General features: G+C 41.0%; 1 protein-coding gene across 1 annotated transcript in view; it reads left to right on the plus strand.

Annotated features, from left to right (window-relative positions):
- LOC133612300 (A disintegrin and metalloproteinase with thrombospondin motifs 20) overlaps nt 1-19,698 on the plus strand; it is a 516,880-nt gene that overhangs the window by 310,899 nt on the left and 186,283 nt on the right. Inside the window, exons 17-18 of the mRNA XM_061969586.2 lie at nt 6,547-6,713; nt 18,791-18,920. Of these exons, the coding sequence (XP_061825570.2) occupies nt 6,547-6,713; nt 18,791-18,920 (297 nt within the window). The remainder of the gene's footprint in view (nt 1-6,546; nt 6,714-18,790; nt 18,921-19,698) is intronic.

Genomic DNA, 19,698 nt, shown 5'->3' on the forward strand with positions numbered 1-19,698 from the left:
AGACAGAATAGGTATTTTGTAATATATTTGCAAAGCTTTGTAAATATACTGAGACCAGTCCAGCATAAGTCATTCAATCGCCCCGCTAAGATGGTCTGCCCCCCTCCAATGAAAAACCCTCTCCTCTATCAAGTCTCTCTCCCTCCCACCCTCGCAGTCTTGTCCCTCCAGCCCAAACACATGCCCATTGTCCTCCGCAGTTGGACATAAGAATAGATAAGAGGAAGGAGTATCTCTCTTTCTTACATTCCACACTCAAGGTTAGCACACAGTATTTGCAGACAACCAAAAGACCACAATTGGAAGAAAAACACTAGCTGTTTTGTAATATGATTATGAAATTAAAGAAGTAACACTTAAATACGGATATATGTAAATATCTGCCTCCGACACTAGCTATCTATGTCTTAAAGCACCTCTTCCTGAGGGGGTTTCAGTGTTATAACTTTATCTTTACTTTTTAGGCGTCCGTTCTCCCTTTTCTGTCTACTCACCGTGTCTGCTTGTAAGTACTCTGTGATTGTGCGCTGCCGAACGTGCTCCTCTGCTCGTAAACCCAGCAATGTCACGACGTGACGACGCTCCGTCATGCCCGGGAACGAGTACTTTTCAAACAGAGTATAGTACCATTTTGATTCATTAGTACCGCGATACTGGTATACCGTACAACTCTAGCGCGGACATTACGGTACTAGCAGGAATCCTCATTTTATTTGATCCGTTACAAAATACAAAAATATGGGGAACCGGTACTTTTCAAACAGAGTGTAGTACTGTAAATGTCTCTGCGTGCGTGGGCTCTCTGTGATCTGACAGAATCGGTGGGACCCGCAGTCCAGGGTTCAACAAAGTCCTTTATTTTTTAAGCTCAGGGCTGTCTTGCTCGCGGCCTCCTGCTCGCTCGTGCGTCTGCTCTCCTCCCCTCCTCATGGCCTCGGACGCTGCTGATAAAGGAGACAGGTGATTAGACAACCAGCCTCAGCTGGGCAATCCACTCACCTGTCAGCTTGGGCTTCAAAGCCGGGCCATACACACTCCCTTCCGCAGGAGGCGCGCCGACCACGCCCCCCTCCACAAGTACCGTTTTTGATTCATTAGTACCGCGATACTATACGAAAACCTCGACGATCTCCAGGCTCTACGATCGGAATAAAACTGGCCTCACTGGTGACGGTGGCAGAGAAGAGGACTGTGGAAAAACTAGTGAGCATCACCCTCTGCATGCCGTTATCAGTAGCCAGAGGAGCCTGTTCAGTTCTAGACTGCTTCATCCCAAGTGCAGGACTCATAGACTAAAAAAACTCCTTTGTCCCACACGCCATTAGACTGTACAACTCCTCTCTGGGGGTAGGGGGTGGGGGAGGATGACAGGGGATCCATCCATCCATCAATCCATCCATTTTCTACCGCTTATTTCCTTCGGGGTGGCACTGGAGCCTATCTCAGCTACAATCGGGCGGAAGGCGGGGTACACCCTGGACAAGTCGCCCCCTCCTCGCAGGGGATGCAAAACAATAACAATACTGAAATAAACTGCAACAAAAAACAGTGCAATACATTTTCATAACATGGTCACCACTGCATAGTTTATCTTGTTATATTCTTATTTTTACTGTTATATTTTTATTCTTATTGTTGCTTTTTATTTGTATTCTTATTGTTATATTTTCTATTTTATTTCCATTTATACCACGATTATTTACTTTTTAAATCCGATATCAATTCTGTACACTGCTGCTGAAATTTTTATTTTCCTGAAGGAATCAAAGTATTTTTATTTTTTTTTAAAAACAACTATACCTTTTTTATCCCTGTTTTTAAGTTTAGACACCTACCGGTGTGTATATTTTTTTGTTTTAGTTAAAAGTTAAAGTACCAATCATTGTCACACACACACTAGGTGTGGTGAAATGTGTCCTCTGCATTTGACCCATCCCCTTGTTCACCCCCTGGGAGGTGAGGGGAGCAGTGGGCAGCAGTGGTGCCGCGCCCGCAGTAACGCGTTACTGTAACGCCATTACTTTCGGCGGTAAATAGTAATCTAACGCGTTATTTTTTATATTCAGTAACTCAGTTACTGTTACTACATGATGCGTTGCTGCGTTATTTTACGTCATTTTTTATGTAGTATTGGCTAGAAACTGAGAAGATCTGAGTGTGTTTTATTGCAGCGCTGCGGAAGAGGCGACAAGAAAGAGGCGCGCCGCGCGCTGTCTGTGTGTGTATGTGTGTGTGTGTGTGGGAGGGGGCGTGTCTGTGTTTACTAACAAGACATCAATGTCAAGCCCGAAGCCGAGTTTCTTAACATGGAGATATTCTCAATATTTTTCTTTTGTCGACCACAAAGAAAAGAACATTTTGGTTGAATGTAAGTTGTGTCTTGGATCAAAGATCCTATCCTAGCAATTCAAATCTGCTGAAACATCTACAAAAGCAACATGCTTCGACGAAGCTAGTAAAGAAAGACACACTTCACCAGCGGCTGGATTTTAACGCGGCACTGCGCATTGAAGGTACACACACTCTGTCAATTCTCTTATATACTGTTGCTCTTTCATTCTAGACTTCTAGAGTGTTTGATTATCACATCACTCTAAATGTATAGACTATAAAGTTCACAAACATAAAGAGGGATACTAGCGGGCCAGGGCAAGCTTTCCTTTTCTCTAAACTAAAACTGGGGAAATGTGTAGAGTGTTCTGGGCTTCAGACATGATTTTATTTCACAATTCCTTGAGAGAAAAAAACGCCTGGTTAGGCTTTATGTATGTAGTATGTGCCTTCCTTGCTTTACATCTATGTTGTTATTATGCTGTTTGTTACTTATGTATGTTATGTTGCAACTATTTAAAATAGTTTTGTCAGTTTGTTCTGGCCTGAAACAAATCGGCCCTTTGAAACATATCTTTGTCTTTGTGTGTTGTATGGAGACCACGTTGCTTAGCAGAGTTCAGTGATGCAAATGCATGTCAAGTTGATCAACAGATTGTATTATTCTCCAGTGCAATAACAGTACTGAAATTAAGGCTAAAAAAGCATTAAATGGAGGCCTTAAAAAAAAAAAAAAAAAAAAAAAAATTATATATAAGTAACTTCTTCTTATCTGGCTCCTCTCGATGTGGAGGAGCAGCGGCTTTACTTTGAGCCCCTCCCGGATGGCAGAGCTTCTCACCCTATCTCTAAGGGAGAGCCCCGCCACCTGGCGGAGGAAACTCATTTCGGCCGCTTGTATTCGTGATCTTGTCCTTTCGGTCATAACCCAAAGCCCATGACCATAGGTGAGGATGGGAACGTAGATCGACCGGTAAATTTAGAGCTTTGTCTTCCGGCTCAGCTCCTTCTTCACCACAACGGATCGATACAGCGTCCGCATTACTGAAGACGCCGCACCGATCCACCTGTCGATCTCACGATCCACTCTTCCCTCACTCGTGAACAAGACTCCGAGGTACTTGAACTCCTCGACTTGGGGCAGGGTCTCCTCCAGATGACACTCCACCCTTTTCCGGGCGAGAACCATGGACTCGGACTTGGAGGTACTGATTCTCATCCCAGTCGCTTCACACTCGGCTGCGAACCGATCCAGTGAGAGCTGAAGATCCTGGCCAGATGAAGCCATCAGGACCACATCATCCGCAAAAAGCAGAGACCTAATCCTTCAGCCACCAAACCGGATCCCCTCAACGCCCTGACTGCGCCTAGAAATTCTGTCCATAAAAGTTATGAACAGAATGGGTGACAAAGGGCAGCCCTGGCGGAGTCCAACCCTCACTGGAAACGTGTCCGACTTACGACCAAGCTCTGACACTGATCATACAGGGAGCGGATCGCCACAATCAGACAGTCCGATACCCCATACTCACGAGAGTAGCCAGATGAGGTGGTTCGGGCATCTGGTCAGGATGCCACCGGAACGCCTCCCTAGGGAGGTGTTTAGGGCACGTCCGATCGGTAGGAGGCCACGGGGAAGACCCAGGACACGTTGGGAAGACTATGTCTCCCGGCTGGCCTGGGAACGCCTCGGGATCCCCCGGGAGGAGCTGGACGAAGTGGCTGGGGAGAGGGAAGTCTGGGTTTCCCTGCTTAGGCTGCTGCCCCAGCGACCCGACCTCGGATAAGCGGAAGAAGATGGATGGATGGATATAAGTCACTAAATACTTACTTTTCACAGTAACTCATTACAAGCTCCTCGGTGGCAAGGCCCCGGGGTGGATGAGATCCGCCCAGAGTTCCTTAAGGCTCTGGATGTTGTGGGGCTGTCTTGGTTGACAAAACTCTGCAACATCGCGTGGACATCGGGGGCGGTACCTCTGGATTGGCAGACCGGGGTGGTGGTTCCTCTCTTTCAGAAGGGGAACCGGAGGGTGTGTTCCAACTATCGTGGGATCACACTCCTCAGCCTTCCCGGTAAGGTCTATTCAGGTGTACTGGAGAGGAGGCTACGCCAGATAGTCGAACCTCGGATTCAGGAGGAACAGTGTGGTTTTCGTCCTGGTCGTGGAACTGTGGACCAGCTCTATACTCTCGGCAGGGTCCTTGAGGGTGCATGGGAGTTTGCTTAACCAGTCTACATGTGCTTTGTGGACTTGGAGAAGGCATTCGACCGTGTACCCCGGGAAGTCCTGTGGGGAGTGCTCAGAGAGTATGGGGTAACGGACTGTCTTATTGTGGCGGTTCGCTCCCTGTATAATCAGTGTCAGAGCTTGGTCCGCATTGCCGGCAGTAAGTCGGACCCGTTTCCAGTGAGGGTTGGACTCCGCCAGGGCTGCCCTTTGTCACCGATTCTGTTCATAACCTTTATGGACAGAATTTCTAGGCGCAGTCAGGGCGTTGAGGGTATCTGGTTTGGTGGCTGCAGGATTAGGTCTCTGCTTTTTGCAGATGATGTGGTCCTGATGGCTTCATCTGGCCAAGATCTTCAGCTCTCACTGGATCGGTTCGCAGCCGAGTGTGAAGCGACTGGGATGGGAATCAGCACCTCCAAATCCGAGTCCATGGTTCTCGCCCGGAAAAGGGTGGAGTGCCATCTCCGGGTTGGGGAGGCGATCTTGCCCCAAGTGGAGGAGTTCTAGTACCTCGGAGTCTTGTTCACGAGTGAGGGAAGAGTGGATCGTGAGATCGACACGCGGATCGGTGCGGCGTGTTCAGTAATGCGGACGCTGTATCGATCCGTTGTGGTGAAGAAGGAGCTGAGCCAGAAGGCAAAGCTCTCGATTTACCGGTCGATCTACGTTCCCATCCTCACCTATGGTCATGAGCTTTGGGTCATGACCGAAAGGACAAGATCACGGGTACAAGCGGCCGAAATGAGTTTCCTCCGCCGGGTGGCGGGGCTCTCCCTTAGAGATAGGGTGAGAAGCTCTGTCATCCGGGGGGAGCTCAAAGTAAAGCCGCTGCTCCTCCACATCGAGAGGAGCCAGATGAGGTGGTTCGGGCATCCGGTCAGGATGCCACCCGAACGCCTCCCTCGGGAGGTGTTTCGGGCACGTCCGACCGGTAGGAGGCCACTGGGAAGACCCAGGACACGTTGGGAAGACTATGTCTCCCGGCTGGTCTGGGAACGCCTCGGGATCCCCCGGGAGGAGCTGGACGAAGTGGCTAGGGAGAGGGAAGTCTGGGCTTCCCTGCTTAGGCTGCTGCCCCCGCGACCCGACCTCGGATAAGCGGAAGAAGATGGATGGATGGATGGATGGCATTACTTTTTGGTGTAAGTAACTGAGTTACTTTTGAAATACAGTAACTAGTAACTGTAACTAGTTACTGGTTTTCAGTAACTAAACCCAACACTGCACGCCCGGGAATCATTTTTGGTGATTTAACCCCCAATTCCAACCCTTGATGCTGAGTGCCAAGCAGGGAGATAATGGCTCCCATTTTTATAGTCTTTGGTATGACTCGGCCGGGGTTTGAATTCACAACCTACCGATCTCAGAGCGGACACTCTAACCACTAGGCCACTGAGTTTATTAAATTCCAATGAATATTCAGTTGAAAAAGCAAAAAAAGATGAATAAAATGCATATAAAGACCATATGGGCTTTATATGCATATAATGTTTTCCTCTTGGTGTGTGGCTGCACTCTTGCAAAACTCTCTTTGTGGCTCCGCGTCCAAACCCCACAATCGTCTATGGACTAAAAACCATAACTAGCTCGGGGTCCAACAACGTGCAAACACGAATGTAAACAAAGTGAACACAGTATTTTGGCACAAAGACGTTGTAATTAGCGGCATGCCTCTTGGAACCAGCAGGGAAAAGATGGTGTGTTGTTGGGTTTGTGTGCTGGCAGCGGTGAAGCACGGGTGTTATTTGTGCGTGCGTGTGGTGTTTGCACTCCGGCGCCCGTCAGAAAGTCACGCACTTCTATCTCCAAATAAATGCTATGTATGACCGCCCGGCGGTTTTGTCCACAACAATAAGTTGGCAACACAACTACTGTTTACGTAGCACAGCGCCTGAAGCACTTAACATCCCAGAAAAAACATTAGAAAATCTTCAAGTCTTTTGCCGAAACTGATTGTTTGTTTTTTTTTCCCCCCTCGTAGCATTATCTGACGGCCAGTCCAACTTCCTGCTGAACGGGAACTTTGTGGTGGCCATGTTCAAAAGGGAGATCACCTTCAAGGGGACGGCCATCGAGTACAGCGGCTCCGACACCAAAGTGGAGCGCATCAATTGCACCGAGCGCATCGAGGAGGAGCTCGTTCTGCAGGTGACTGCCTCTCCAATTCGTGCACTGCAAAAAGTCAAAGTTCAAAAACAAGAAAAAAAAATACAAAAATGAGGGGTATTTTATATAAACTAGGCAACATTATCTGCCAATAGAACAAGAAAATTTGGCTTGTCAAGACTTTCCAAAACAAGTCAAATTAGCTAACCTCAATGAACCCAAAAATACCTTAAAATAAGTATATTCTCACTAATAACAAGTGCACTTTTCTTGGTAGAAAAAAAAGAGACCTTTTTGCTCAATATGTTGAAAAATATTCTTAAATTAAGTACAAACCCCGTTTCCATATGAGTTGGGAAATTGTGTTGAATGTAAATATAACCGGAATACAATGATTTGCAAATCCTTTTCAACCCATATTCAATTGAATGCACTACAAAGACAACATATTTGATGTTCAAACTCATAAACTTTTTTTTTTTTTTGCAAATAATAATTAACTTAGAATTTCATGGCTGCAACACGTGCCAAAGTAGTTGGGAAAGGGCATGTTCACCACTGTGTTGCATCACCTTTTCTTTTAACAACACTCAATAAACGATTGAGAACTGAGGAAACTAATTGTTGAAGCTTTAAAAGTGGAATTCTTTCCCATTCTTGTTTTATGTAGAGCTTTATTCGTTCAACAGTCCGGGGTCTCCGCTGTCGTATTTTACGCTTCATAAAGCGCCACACATTTTCGATGGGAGACAGGTCTGGACTGCAGGCGGGCCAGGAAAGTACCCGCACTCTTTTTTTTACGAAGCCACGCTGTTGTAACACGTGCTGAATGTGGCTTGGCATTGTCTTGCTGAAATAAGCAGGGGCGTCCATGAAAAAGACGGCGCTTAGATGGCAGCATATGTTGTTCCAAAACCTGTATGTACCTTTCAGCATTAATGGCGCCTTCGCAGATGTGTAAGTTACCCATGCTTTGGGCACTAATGCACCCCCATACCATCACAGATGCTGGCTTTTGAACTTTGCGTCGATAACAGTCTGGATGGTTCGCTTCCCCTTTGGTCCGGATGACACGATGTCGAATATTTCCAAAAACAATTTGAAATGTGGACTCGTCAGACCACAGAACACTTTTCCACTTTGCATGAGTCCATCTTAGATGATCTCAGGCCCAGAGAAGCCGGCGGCGTTTCTGGATGTTGTTGATAAATGGCTTTCGCTTTGCATAGTAGAGCTTTAACTTGCACTTACAGATGTAGCGACAAACTGTATTTAGTGACAGTGGTTTTCTGAAGTGTTCCTGAGCCCATGTGGTGATATCCTTTAGAGATTGATGTTGTTTTTTGATACAGTGCCGTCTGAGGGATCGAAGGTCACGGTCATTCAATGTTGGTTTCCGGCCATGCCGCTTACGTGGAGTGATTTCTCCAGATTCTCTGAACCTTTTGATGATATTATGGACCGTAGATGTTGAAATCCCTAAATTTCTTGCAATTGCACTTTGAGAAACGTTGTTCTTAAACTGTTTGACAATTTGCTCACGCAGTTGTGGACAAAGGGGTGTACCTCGCCCCATCCTTTCTTGTGAAAGACTGAGCATTTTTTGGGAAGCTGTTTTTATACCCAATCATGGCACCCACCTGTTCCCAATTAGCCTGCACACCTGTGGGATGTTCCAAATAAGTGTTTGATGAGCATTCCTCAACTTTATCAGTATTTATTGCCACCTTTCCCAACTTCTTTGTCACGTGTTGCTGGCATCAAATTCTAAAGTTAATGATTATTTGCAAAAAAAAAATGTTTATCAGTTTGAACATCAAATATGTTGTCTTTGTAGCATATTCAACTGAATATGGGTTGAAAATGATTTGCAAATCATTGTATTCCGTTTATATTTACATCTAACACAATTTCCCAACTCATATGGAAACGGGGTTTGTATATTCTCACTAATAACAAGTGCACTTTTCTTGGTAGAAAAAAAGAGACACCTTTTTGCTCAATATGTTGAAAAATATTCTTAAATGAAGTAAATGCTAGTGCCATTATCTTGACATAATGATATGCACTCTGCATTACATTTCTTGAAACCAGCAAACTTATACTAAAAACTAATTAATTGTTCTTAATGGAAAGGCAACAAGGCAACCGCTTGTTACTCTCGGGGTCTCCTAGCCGCTCAGGCAAATCATATTGTCTAAAAATGCATTTTTCCATGGATAACATGACATCATCGCGCCAAGTGCGTGCTCTTTCAGTCAATTAGTGCGCATATACACAGCCCGGCCCCCGGCCAAAAAAATTTTAAATTGTAATTTTGAGGAATTTATCTGAATGTGCATGAACTATTTCTGTTCAAAATTGTTTGAAATGTCACATGTTAAATGTTTAAATATTAACTGTCAGTTTGCTGTACTGTGTCAACTGTACTACTATATGAGTACGTATTTTCTATTTCTTCATTGAAAATAAAACAGCACAGTCAATTTGGCTGTCATCTGTTTTAATTATTAGACACAATTGTGTCAAAATCATGATTTTTTATTTCATGCTTGAAATAAGAAATTAATACTTTAAAAAAGTAGTTTTATACTTGTGAGTGTTGATGACACAGCTTTGCAACAGTTGATATTCTAGTTCCAAGCATGTTTTACTCAATATAGGTCATCAAATCTCAGCAACAAGCTGTAATATCTTACTGAGATCATTTAGGACCAAAACACTCTAACATAAAATCTGTTTAGTGAGAAGAATTATCTTATTAGACAGAAAATAAGCAAATATCACCCTTATTTGAGATATTTAATCTTACTTAGATTTCAGTTTTTGCAGTGCACTTGGTTAAAGTACAGTGTTTTATTTTCCTCTATGGGGGTGGGGGAGCGGTGTCGACAACGCTGTGGGTACCTCCTGGATCGCTTGTCCATTGATTTCTTTAGAGCAGGCGAGCTACTTTTCAATTGACCAAGTCGAAGGGATCTACCTCATTCAAATACAGTCGTGGTCAAAAGTTTACATACACTTGTAAAGAACATAATGTCATGGCTGTCTTGAGTTTCCAATCATTTCTACAACTCTTATTTTTTTGTGATAGAGTGATTGGAGCACATACTTGTTTGTCACAAAAAACATTCATGAAGTTTGGTTCTTTTATGAATTTATTATGGGTCTACTGAAAATGTGAGCAAATGTGCTGGGTCAAAAGTATACATACAGCAATGTTAATGCTGCATTGATTGGAATCAGACAGTAGTGATGATAACGTCAACATTTTCTAATGGAGGAGAAAAAAAGTCCTCCCTTCTGTCCAATACCACATGAAAGTGGTTGGTTTTTGGCATCTTATTTGTCCAGCTTCCATACTCCTTTTTATACACTTTACAAGAAATACATTTCATTGTTTTCATTTATTTCAGGCAATGACATAAAAAAGTACAAGGTAGACAACACATAATTGTCAGGTTCAAACACCGATGACATCGATTAGACAAGACAAGAAGCAAAGAAAGCAAACAGAGACAGGATTCAATTTAGCTCATGAGGAGAAACGTCTGGGCTCTGATGAGGGAGTTGCACGCCTCCTCTTTTATTTGGGCCTTTTCTGATTACATAGCTGCAGCTGTTTCTAAAGGGAGGGGGGTCGTAAACAGCTGTTGCACTCGGTCATAAACAGTTCAATGAAAAGGTGCCTGGAGCTGCATCAGGTCTGCTCCCTCGTCGCTTTGTAGATCTCGGATCAGGACAAGAACTTTCTGTGGCTGTCAATAGATCAACGAAACCGACACCTCCATGTCGCATCCCATCGCACACAGTGGAGTTTTACAAGCCTTTTGCTGATAAGATGAAAGACAGCGTTTGTCTTGTAACCCAAAGTTATGTGATAACTTTTATACAATTATGACAATAATGATATTATATATAATAATGCAAAAGGTAATGTACAGTATGTAAGCATGATGATCCAGTTTTGCCTGAAAGGGAGTGAGAAGAAGATAACTTGGCGGCAAACTCAGTCGCTTGCTAGCTTGTGCGCGCCAGCTTTCTGAGACTCTTATTTTGACAGCGCGGGCAGGATGAAGCAGCGCTTTTATTGTGAAGACAGGAACTGTCCAGTCGGTCTTTAGAGTTTTGACGGCAGGTACGGCGCAAGAGTCTGTTGAAATAAAAAGCGTTTCTCGCCTTCTTGTCGGTCATTTTTTCTTAATGCTGAGCTGGGTGTCGTGAATGTCAATCAAGTGACGAAAGTGACATCTTGGTGAAGATTGATGATCGCTAATTTTTAGGTTTATTTTTGTAATGCCTGGCTGGCGATCGACCGGTAGCTGGGGATCTACGTAATGGGCACCCCTGCTTTAGACTCCTATTGAGCAAGTAAAAATGATTCCCGGGCGCGGCCACCGCTGCTGCTCACTGCTCCCCTCACCAAGGGTGATGGTTCAAATGCAGAGAATAATTTTGCCACACCTAGTGTGTGTGTGACAATCATTGGTACTTTAACTTTAAGACTGTAAACATGCTTGAAAAAGTGTTAGAGGCCACAGAATGTACAACCGAGCACAGTAGTTAACGACCGCACTGCTGAGCTGACAAACTGCAGGATTCAATTTAGCTCATGAGGAGAAACGTCTGGGCTGCAACTTTGTACAGTCTCTCACCACGCTCTGACGAGGGAGTTGCACGCCTCCTCTTTTATTTAGTTCTTTTCTGATTACATAGCTGCAGCTGTTTCTAAAGGGAGGGGGGTCATAAACAGATGTTGCACTCGGTCATAAACAGTTCAAAGAAAAGGTGCCTGGAGCTGCGTCAGGTCCGCTCCCTCTCACACAACCCATGAATAAAACGTTCGAAGATGACATAAGGTTCGTGCTCAGAAGCGGATTGTTATCTAGTCTGTGGCACATTAATCGAAGAGTTTGTACAACGAGGGACTCGTAAATCGAGATTCCGTTGTACTATTGAGAGACTGTCATTAGTTTTTGATCATTTGTACACAACACTAGGGTTGTCCCGGTACCAATATGTATTTTGATACTTTTCTAAATAAAGGGGACCACAAAAAATGGCATTATTGGCTTTGATTAAACAAAAAATGTTACAGTACATTAAACATATGTTTATTATTGCAATCGAAGAACATATTTGTCCTTAAATAAAATAGTGAACATACAAGACAATTTGTCTTTTATTAGTAAAAAAAAATAAAATTCCTAATTAGTCTACCGACGTATGCAGTAACATATTGTGTCATTTATCTACCTATTATTTTGTCAACATTATGAGGGACAAACTGTAAAAATTGATTATTAATCTACTTGTTCATTTACTGTTAATATCTGCTTATTTTCTGTTTTAACATGTTCTATCTACACTTCTGTTAAATTGTAATAATCACTTATTCTTCTCTTCTTTGATACTTTACATTAGTTTTGGATGATACCACAAATGTAGGTATCGATACGATACCAAGTAGTTGCATCCGGTCTCCCCTAGGGGGGGGGGGGGGGGGGGGTCACCCACATATGCGGTCCTCTCCAAGGTTTCTCATAGTCATTCACATCGACGTCCCACTGGGTTGTGAGTTTTTCCCTTGCCCTTATGTGGGCTCTGTTCCGCGGATGTCGTTGTGGCTTGTGCAGCCCTTTGAGACACTTGTGATTTAGGGCTGTATTGATTGATTGATTGAGTTACAGGATCATACATTGGTCATATCCAAAGTCCTCATGTGTCCAGGGATGTATTTCCTGGGTTTATAAACATAATATGAATTGAAAAACAAAAAGATTTTGTGACGATAAAAAATATCGATGTAATCATAGTAGTATCGACTAGATACGCTCCTGTACTTGGTATCATTACAGTGGATGTCAGGTGTAGATCCACCCATGCCGTTTGTTTACATTGTGACGCCGGTGAGCTATTGTATCCTCCCACGGTGTGTAGTGAAGCATGTTTAGCTATTCCTCGTCCTGCAGTGATAATGGTACTTGTAAGAAACATACTCTATTTGTCGCCATGGAGACGAGGATTAGTGATTAAAAGTAGCGAAAACACTGCCGACTGAGGGTGTTTCAGTGTTATAACTTCACCTTTATCTTTACTTTTTAAGCCAAAATGCGTCGGTTCTCCCTTTTCTGTCTACACACTGTGTCTGCTTGTAAGTACTCTGTGTGTGTGCGCTGGCGAACATGCTCCTCTGTTCATAAAACCAACAATAACACGACGTGACGCCGCGCTGTCATGCCGGTTAAAAAAAATAAAAAATGAAAAAATTGGGAACCGGGTACTATACTAGTACCGGTACACCGTACAACACACAATTCTACAGTAATGCAACTTCTTTAGTTTGCTTGGTTTCATTTGGAGTTTTTAGGCATGTAACACAGTCTTTCCTCATTTCCTACCGCAGCCATAAACCACCAGATATGTATGCTTGGTCGCGTCTTCTGGTCATCTGTACTTGTTTTCTTTGCCTCCAATGTTTTTCTTTACATTCCTGTCCGAAACTGTTCCATTTCCCCTCCTCTGTCAGCTCTGCACCGGTGGTCCTGTGTAGGAAGAGCGTAAGGAAAACACCCTTTTGATGCTCTGTGTGTCTAGGACAATAGAGACTTTTGCATCTTCTCCTACTGGGTAGAACTGTTGATCATTTGGGGAAATGCTGCCACCTACTTAGAGGCGTGTGCATCGTTAAAGCACGAATAATTATACTGAAAGTCCCCAAGGGAGACTATTTGAGAAGTACTACTGTATCCCGGGGCGTATAACGGGGCGGTATAGCTCGGTTGGTAGAGCAGCCGTGCCAGGTTCAATCCCCGCTTCCGCCATCCTAGTCACTGCCGTTGTGTCCTTGGGCAAGACACTTTACCCACCTGCTCCCAGTGCCACCCATACTAGTTTAAATGTAACTTAGATATTGGGGTTCACTATGTAAAAGCGCTTTGAGTCACTAGAGAAAAAGCGCTATATAAATATAATTCATAATTCACACTATCCCAAATGAACTGAACGGTGATCCTTAAACCCATGTTTCATACTTGCCAACCTTGAGACCTCCGAATTCGGGAGATTGGGGATGGCGGTGGGGGGGGGGGGAGTATATTTATAGATAAAACCACCGAGTTCTAACCTTTTTGATGTAGGATATCTACATTATTCTCGTAAAATAACCATCTTTTTGACATAAAATGACCAAGTTATTCTTGTACAATCGCAACTTTTTTGGTGTAAAACTACTGGTAAAATTACAAACTTTTGAAAAAATCACCACTTTATTCACGTAAAATGACAGCCTTCCCGATATAAATGACAGTGTTTTCTCCTAAAATTGCAACCTTTTTGAGGTAAATCAACCACTTTATAAGTTTATACATTTTGATGTAAAGTTACAACCTTTTTGATGTAGAATGACGATATTATTCTCGCCAAATTACAACATTTTTATTTTAAAATGACTACATTTTTCTCTTATAATGTTGACCTTTTGACGTAAAATAACTACATTATTCTTGCAAAATAACAACCTTTTTGATGTAAAAAGACCACATTTTCTCGTACAATTACCACCTTTTGGACATACAATTACATTATTCTTGTAGAATCTCACTTTTTTGGTGTAAAACTACCACTATATTCTGGTAAAATTACAAACTTTTTACATAAAAGTACCACTTTATTACTACCTTTTATTGTGTAAAATTATGGTCGGGGTGGGCGGGGCGGGGTTAAGGGGGGGAGGAGTATATTTATAGGTAGAATTCACTAAAATTCTATAAATTAAATTTCTTTTATTTATATATATATATATATATATATATATATATATATATATATATATATATATATATATATATATATATATATATATATATATATATATATGTATATATATATGTATACATGTGTATATACATATATATATATATATATATATATATATATATATGTATACATGTGTATATACATATATATATATATGTATACATGTGTATATACATATATATATATATATATGTATATATATGTATACATGTGTGTATATATATATATATATATATATATATATATATATATATATATACACACATGTATACATATATATATATATATATATGTATATATATAAGTGTTTATGTTAGCTATAATAGCCTACTATCAAAATGACTTTAAAAGTCATATATAAGTGGTGTAATGAAGGCAACACGTGATGTAAGTGTCTATATTAGCTATAATAGCCTACTATCAAAATTACTTTAAAAGTCTTATATAAGTGTTATAATGACGGCAACGCATGATTCAAGTGTCTTTATTAGCTATAATAGCCTACTATCAAAATGACTTTAAAAGTCTTATATAAGTGTTATAATGAAGGCAACGCATGATTCAAGTGTCTTTATTAGCTATAATAGCCTACCATCAAAATGACTTTAAAAGTCTTATATAAGTGTAATAATGAAGACAACACATGATGTAAGTGTCTATATTAGCTATAATAGCCTACTATCAAAATGACTTTAAAAGCCTTGTATAAGTCTTATAATGAAGACAACACATGCTGTAAGTGTCTATATTAACTGTTATAGCCTACTATCAAAATGACTGTGTCGCAGGCTGACGCAAATCTTCGTTGACAGAAATGTTGAAATGTAATATTTATTCTACACATTTTTACAACATTAGAAATCATTAGTAAATCAGAGGCTACTCAGAAGTAGAGATAACTCTTGGAAATGACCAAAGGTATAGATGTGTGTGTCCAAGTTAAAGGAAACGGCAGGCTTCTTTTAATACATTTTTTACAATCTTTGGCAAACTAGGTAATGTTTGCTGTGGTCTGGAATAGGGATGTCCCGATCCAGGTTTTTGCACTTCCGATCCGATACCGATATTGTTTTTGCATTTCCGATCCGATACCGATACTGACCGATACCGATACTGACCGATACTGGCCTATCCGAGCATGTATTAAAGTTTAAAGTTATTTAGCCTACTTAGTTGTCAGAATCATGTTGAAAAGAGTTTTAGTACTCTTGATAACAACTAGCCAGCTGAATTAGGGGAGTTTGAATAATACACAATGGTTGGTAACAAGAAACTGACCTGTTTATTCAAGGATAAACACAAAATAGACAAAATTATACATGACAAACAGAAATGGCATCATTGAAACTAGGGCTGGGCGATATGGCCTTTTTTTAATATTGCGATATTTTAAGGCCATATTGCGATACACAATATATATCTCGATATTTTGCCTTAGCCTTGAATGAACACTTGATGCATATAATCACAGCAGTATGATGATTCTATGTGTTTTGATTGATTGATTGAGACTTTTATTAGTAGGTTGCACAGTGAAGTACATATTCCGTACAATTGACCACTAAATGGTAACACCCCAATAAGTTTTTCAACCTGTTTAAGTCGGGGTCCACTTAAATTGATTCATGATACAGATATATACTATCAGATATATACTATCATCATAATACAGTCATCACACAAGATAATCACATTGAATTATTTACATTATTTATAATCCAGGGTGTGGAGGGGGGCGCCGGATGTAAGTGTCAAAAAGACAGCCAGAAGAGTTTGATATGAGAATAAATCTAAAGTTAAAATATAGGGTAGAAATGCACCCATTTGCAGGAAATGTAGTCTTGATTTTCAAAATTTTCTTTCAAGGCTTGCATGTCTACATTAAAACATTCTTCTTCATACTGCATTAATATATGCTACTTTTAAACTTTCATGCAGAGATTTTTTTTAAATGTCTCAAAAAAAAATCAGTGTTGACAGCCAGATTTTTGTGGACATGTTCCATAAATATTGATGTTAAAGATTTATTTTTTTGTGAATAAATGTTTGGAATTAAGTTCATGAATCCAGATGGATCTCTATTACAATCCCCAAAGAGGGCACTTTAAGTTGATGATTACTTCTATGTGTAGAAATCTTTATTTATAATTGAATCACTTGTTTATTTTTCAACAAGTTTTTAGTTATTTTTATATCTTTTTTTCCAAATAGTTAAAGAAAGACCACAACATATGAGCAATATTTTACACTGTTATACAATTTAATAAATCAGAAACTGATGACATAGTGCTGTATTTTACTTCTTTATCTCTTTTTTTCAACCAAAAATGCTTTGTTCTGATTAGGGGGTACTTGAATTAAAAAAATGTTCACAGGGGGTACATCACTAAAAAAAGGTTGAGAACCACTGCCTTAGAGGGAGCGTTGCTCGCACGGCTGCGCTAGCATCACAGCTAACGTTAGCCATGCTGCTACCTCTCTGCTGGGAGAGGACGTATACGTATGTGACGTATGACGTGACAGTATGTGACGTATGACGTGACAGTATGTGACGTGTGTAAGAAGGTGCGCTTGCTGTCTGTGAGAGGGAGACACAGGAAAGAGTGAGAAGAGCCTGTCCTGTAATGCCAGCAGCTATAAGCAACTGCGTGAGAATTCACAGACGTAAGGATGTGTTGAAGGTGTGCTGGAAAATGCGGAACGGAAATTACGGAGCAGCAGAAAAGTGGAATGTATTATTTAAATCGGTGCGTTGGAAAACACGGACCGGAGTTTTTTTTTAAACTGGATCTGGATCGGCATTTTCCCATGCCTTGCCGATACGCAATTTTTGGCAAATATCGGCAGCCGATCCGATCCAAATATCGGATCGGGACATCCCTAGTCTGGAACAACATGGCGCACAAACAACTATCTGAAATGCAGCCAAAACTAAATTATATATAAAAAGGATAAAAAGTAAAGGATATTAAATGGGCTCAAATATACCTACAAATGAGGCATAATGATGCAATATGTACATACAGCTAGCCTAAATAGCATGTTAGCATTGATTAGCGTGCTGTAATGCACTGGCCAAATATGCCTGATTAGCACTTCAACAAGTCAATAACATCAACAAAGCGCACCTTTAAGCATTCAAGCACAGCATAAAACTTTTGGTGGACAAAATGAAACAAAGGAGGAGTGGAAGATTTTGCATGTAAACAAACTGTTGCGTCACAGTCCACACTGCGGTGAGTTCAAGAACCGCCGAAATTAGTAGGACAAAACGAATAGTCTCATCAGTGAAGCATACACACAAACATATTAAACAGTGGGCTTTCTAACAATGGGGAAGGTTTGTGTCATGTTTGTCCTCAAACAAAAAACAAGCAAATTATTTTCAATCCTTTTTTAAAAATGCTCCAGGGAGCCACTAGGGCGGCACTAAAGAAGCGGCTCACCTTCTAAGGCAGGGGTGGGCAATTAATTTTTACCGGGGGCCGCATGAGCAACCCGAGCACTGCTGGAGGGCCACATCGACAATATTTCAATTAAATTTTGCTCAAATTATTTTTGATATACCGTAAGATAAATAATAATAATAATAATAATAATTTCATTTAACCTAACTTAACTTTATACAAAAGCAAATTGCTTTTGATGGTTTTATTTTTAACACTGTCTTACACAACACTTCCTGATGTATAATACAATGCAAAAATGTCCATTTCTGTCACTTTATCCTGCATCATCTTCAAAAGTCCAACATTTTTCCCCGTCAGATTTGGACAACCATCTGTTGTCACACCTGCCAGCTTGTCCCATTTCAGTCCTAACATGTCCAAACACGCATTTGAACAAGTCATTACCTGTGGTTGTCCCTTTAATTGACTGCATGGCTGCCAGCTCCTCTGTGATTTGAAAGTTTGCAGTTATCCCACGTAAGAAGATGAGCAGCTGGGCGGTGTCACGTACATCGCAGCTCTCATCCAAAGCCAGCGAAAAACAGTCTTCAGAAGTTTCCAGCGATGGTCTCAACCCGCCTCGTTACAGTGCGTCGGGAGAGTGACACGTTTTCAAATGCGTACCCTCTTCTCCGGGCATATCAGCGCAACAGAGTCCAATAAGCACTCCTTAATAAACTCTCCGTCAGAAAACGCCTTACTTTTTCTGGCAGCAACCTGTGTACTACAAATTAAACACCCGGCTAATGTTTCCCTCTGGATTATCAACATATTGCCACTGATAATCTGTTTTAAAGCTTGAAATTCAGGCCAGACAAAATATAATTTTTTTGTTCTTGACCTTGACTGCAGGTCCTGTGTGTGGGGAACCTCTACAACCCCGATGTGCGTTACTCCTTCAGCATCCCCATCGAGGAGCACAGAGAGCAGTTTGTGTGGGACCCCTCGGGCTCCTGGCTGGAGTGCAACCGCATCTGTCAGGGTACGACCTCAACGCAGCGGAAAATCTTAAAAGGGGTTTTGCGGCCGATGGCAAAGAAATAGAGAAAAGCAATGTGGGAAACAAGATGAATATACTGTCTGAGTTACTGGGCCTCTGCCAAGGTTTTGTGTCTGTTGTTACCTCTGCCAAGGGCTCATTTTTGTTTTTTTTCTGACAAGACCCTGTGACAGTTCAGTCCAAATATAGATACAAATTCAACATATCACAAGCTAATGTATGCATGAACTCTAAATTGGTCTGAAAGTGCAATTTTTTTCTGGATCTAATTTATGTGAAATTCCAAATTCCCTCAAAGTGCAGATTTGTTTTTCTTCTAAACTTATTTTAAATTCTTCTAAATGCTGAAATTATCCCAGTTGTTCTAAAAATATCTTTGCAAATTTATGACCTATTTGATGTAAAATGACCGAATTGTTCTTGAAAAATTAGGACCTTTTTGATGTAAAATGACAATATTATTCTCGCAAAATTACAACATTTTTATTTTAAAATGACTACGTTTTTTCTCGTAAAATGTTCATATTTTTGACGTAAAATAACTACATTATTCTTGCAAAATAACAACCTTTTTGATGTAAAATGACCACGTTTTCTCGTACAATTACCACCTTTTGGACATAAAATGACCAAGTTATTCTTGTAGAATCTCACTTTTTTATTATATATCTATATTCTGGTAAAATTACAAACTTTTTACATAAAACTACCACTTTATTACTACCTTTTATTGTGTAAAATAAATTAACTTTTTTGTCAA

The sequence above is a fragment of the Nerophis lumbriciformis genome, linkage group LG10, assembly GCF_033978685.3.
Source record: "Nerophis lumbriciformis linkage group LG10, RoL_Nlum_v2.1, whole genome shotgun sequence".
In the NCBI taxonomy this organism is placed as follows: Eukaryota; Metazoa; Chordata; class Actinopteri; order Syngnathiformes; family Syngnathidae; genus Nerophis; species Nerophis lumbriciformis.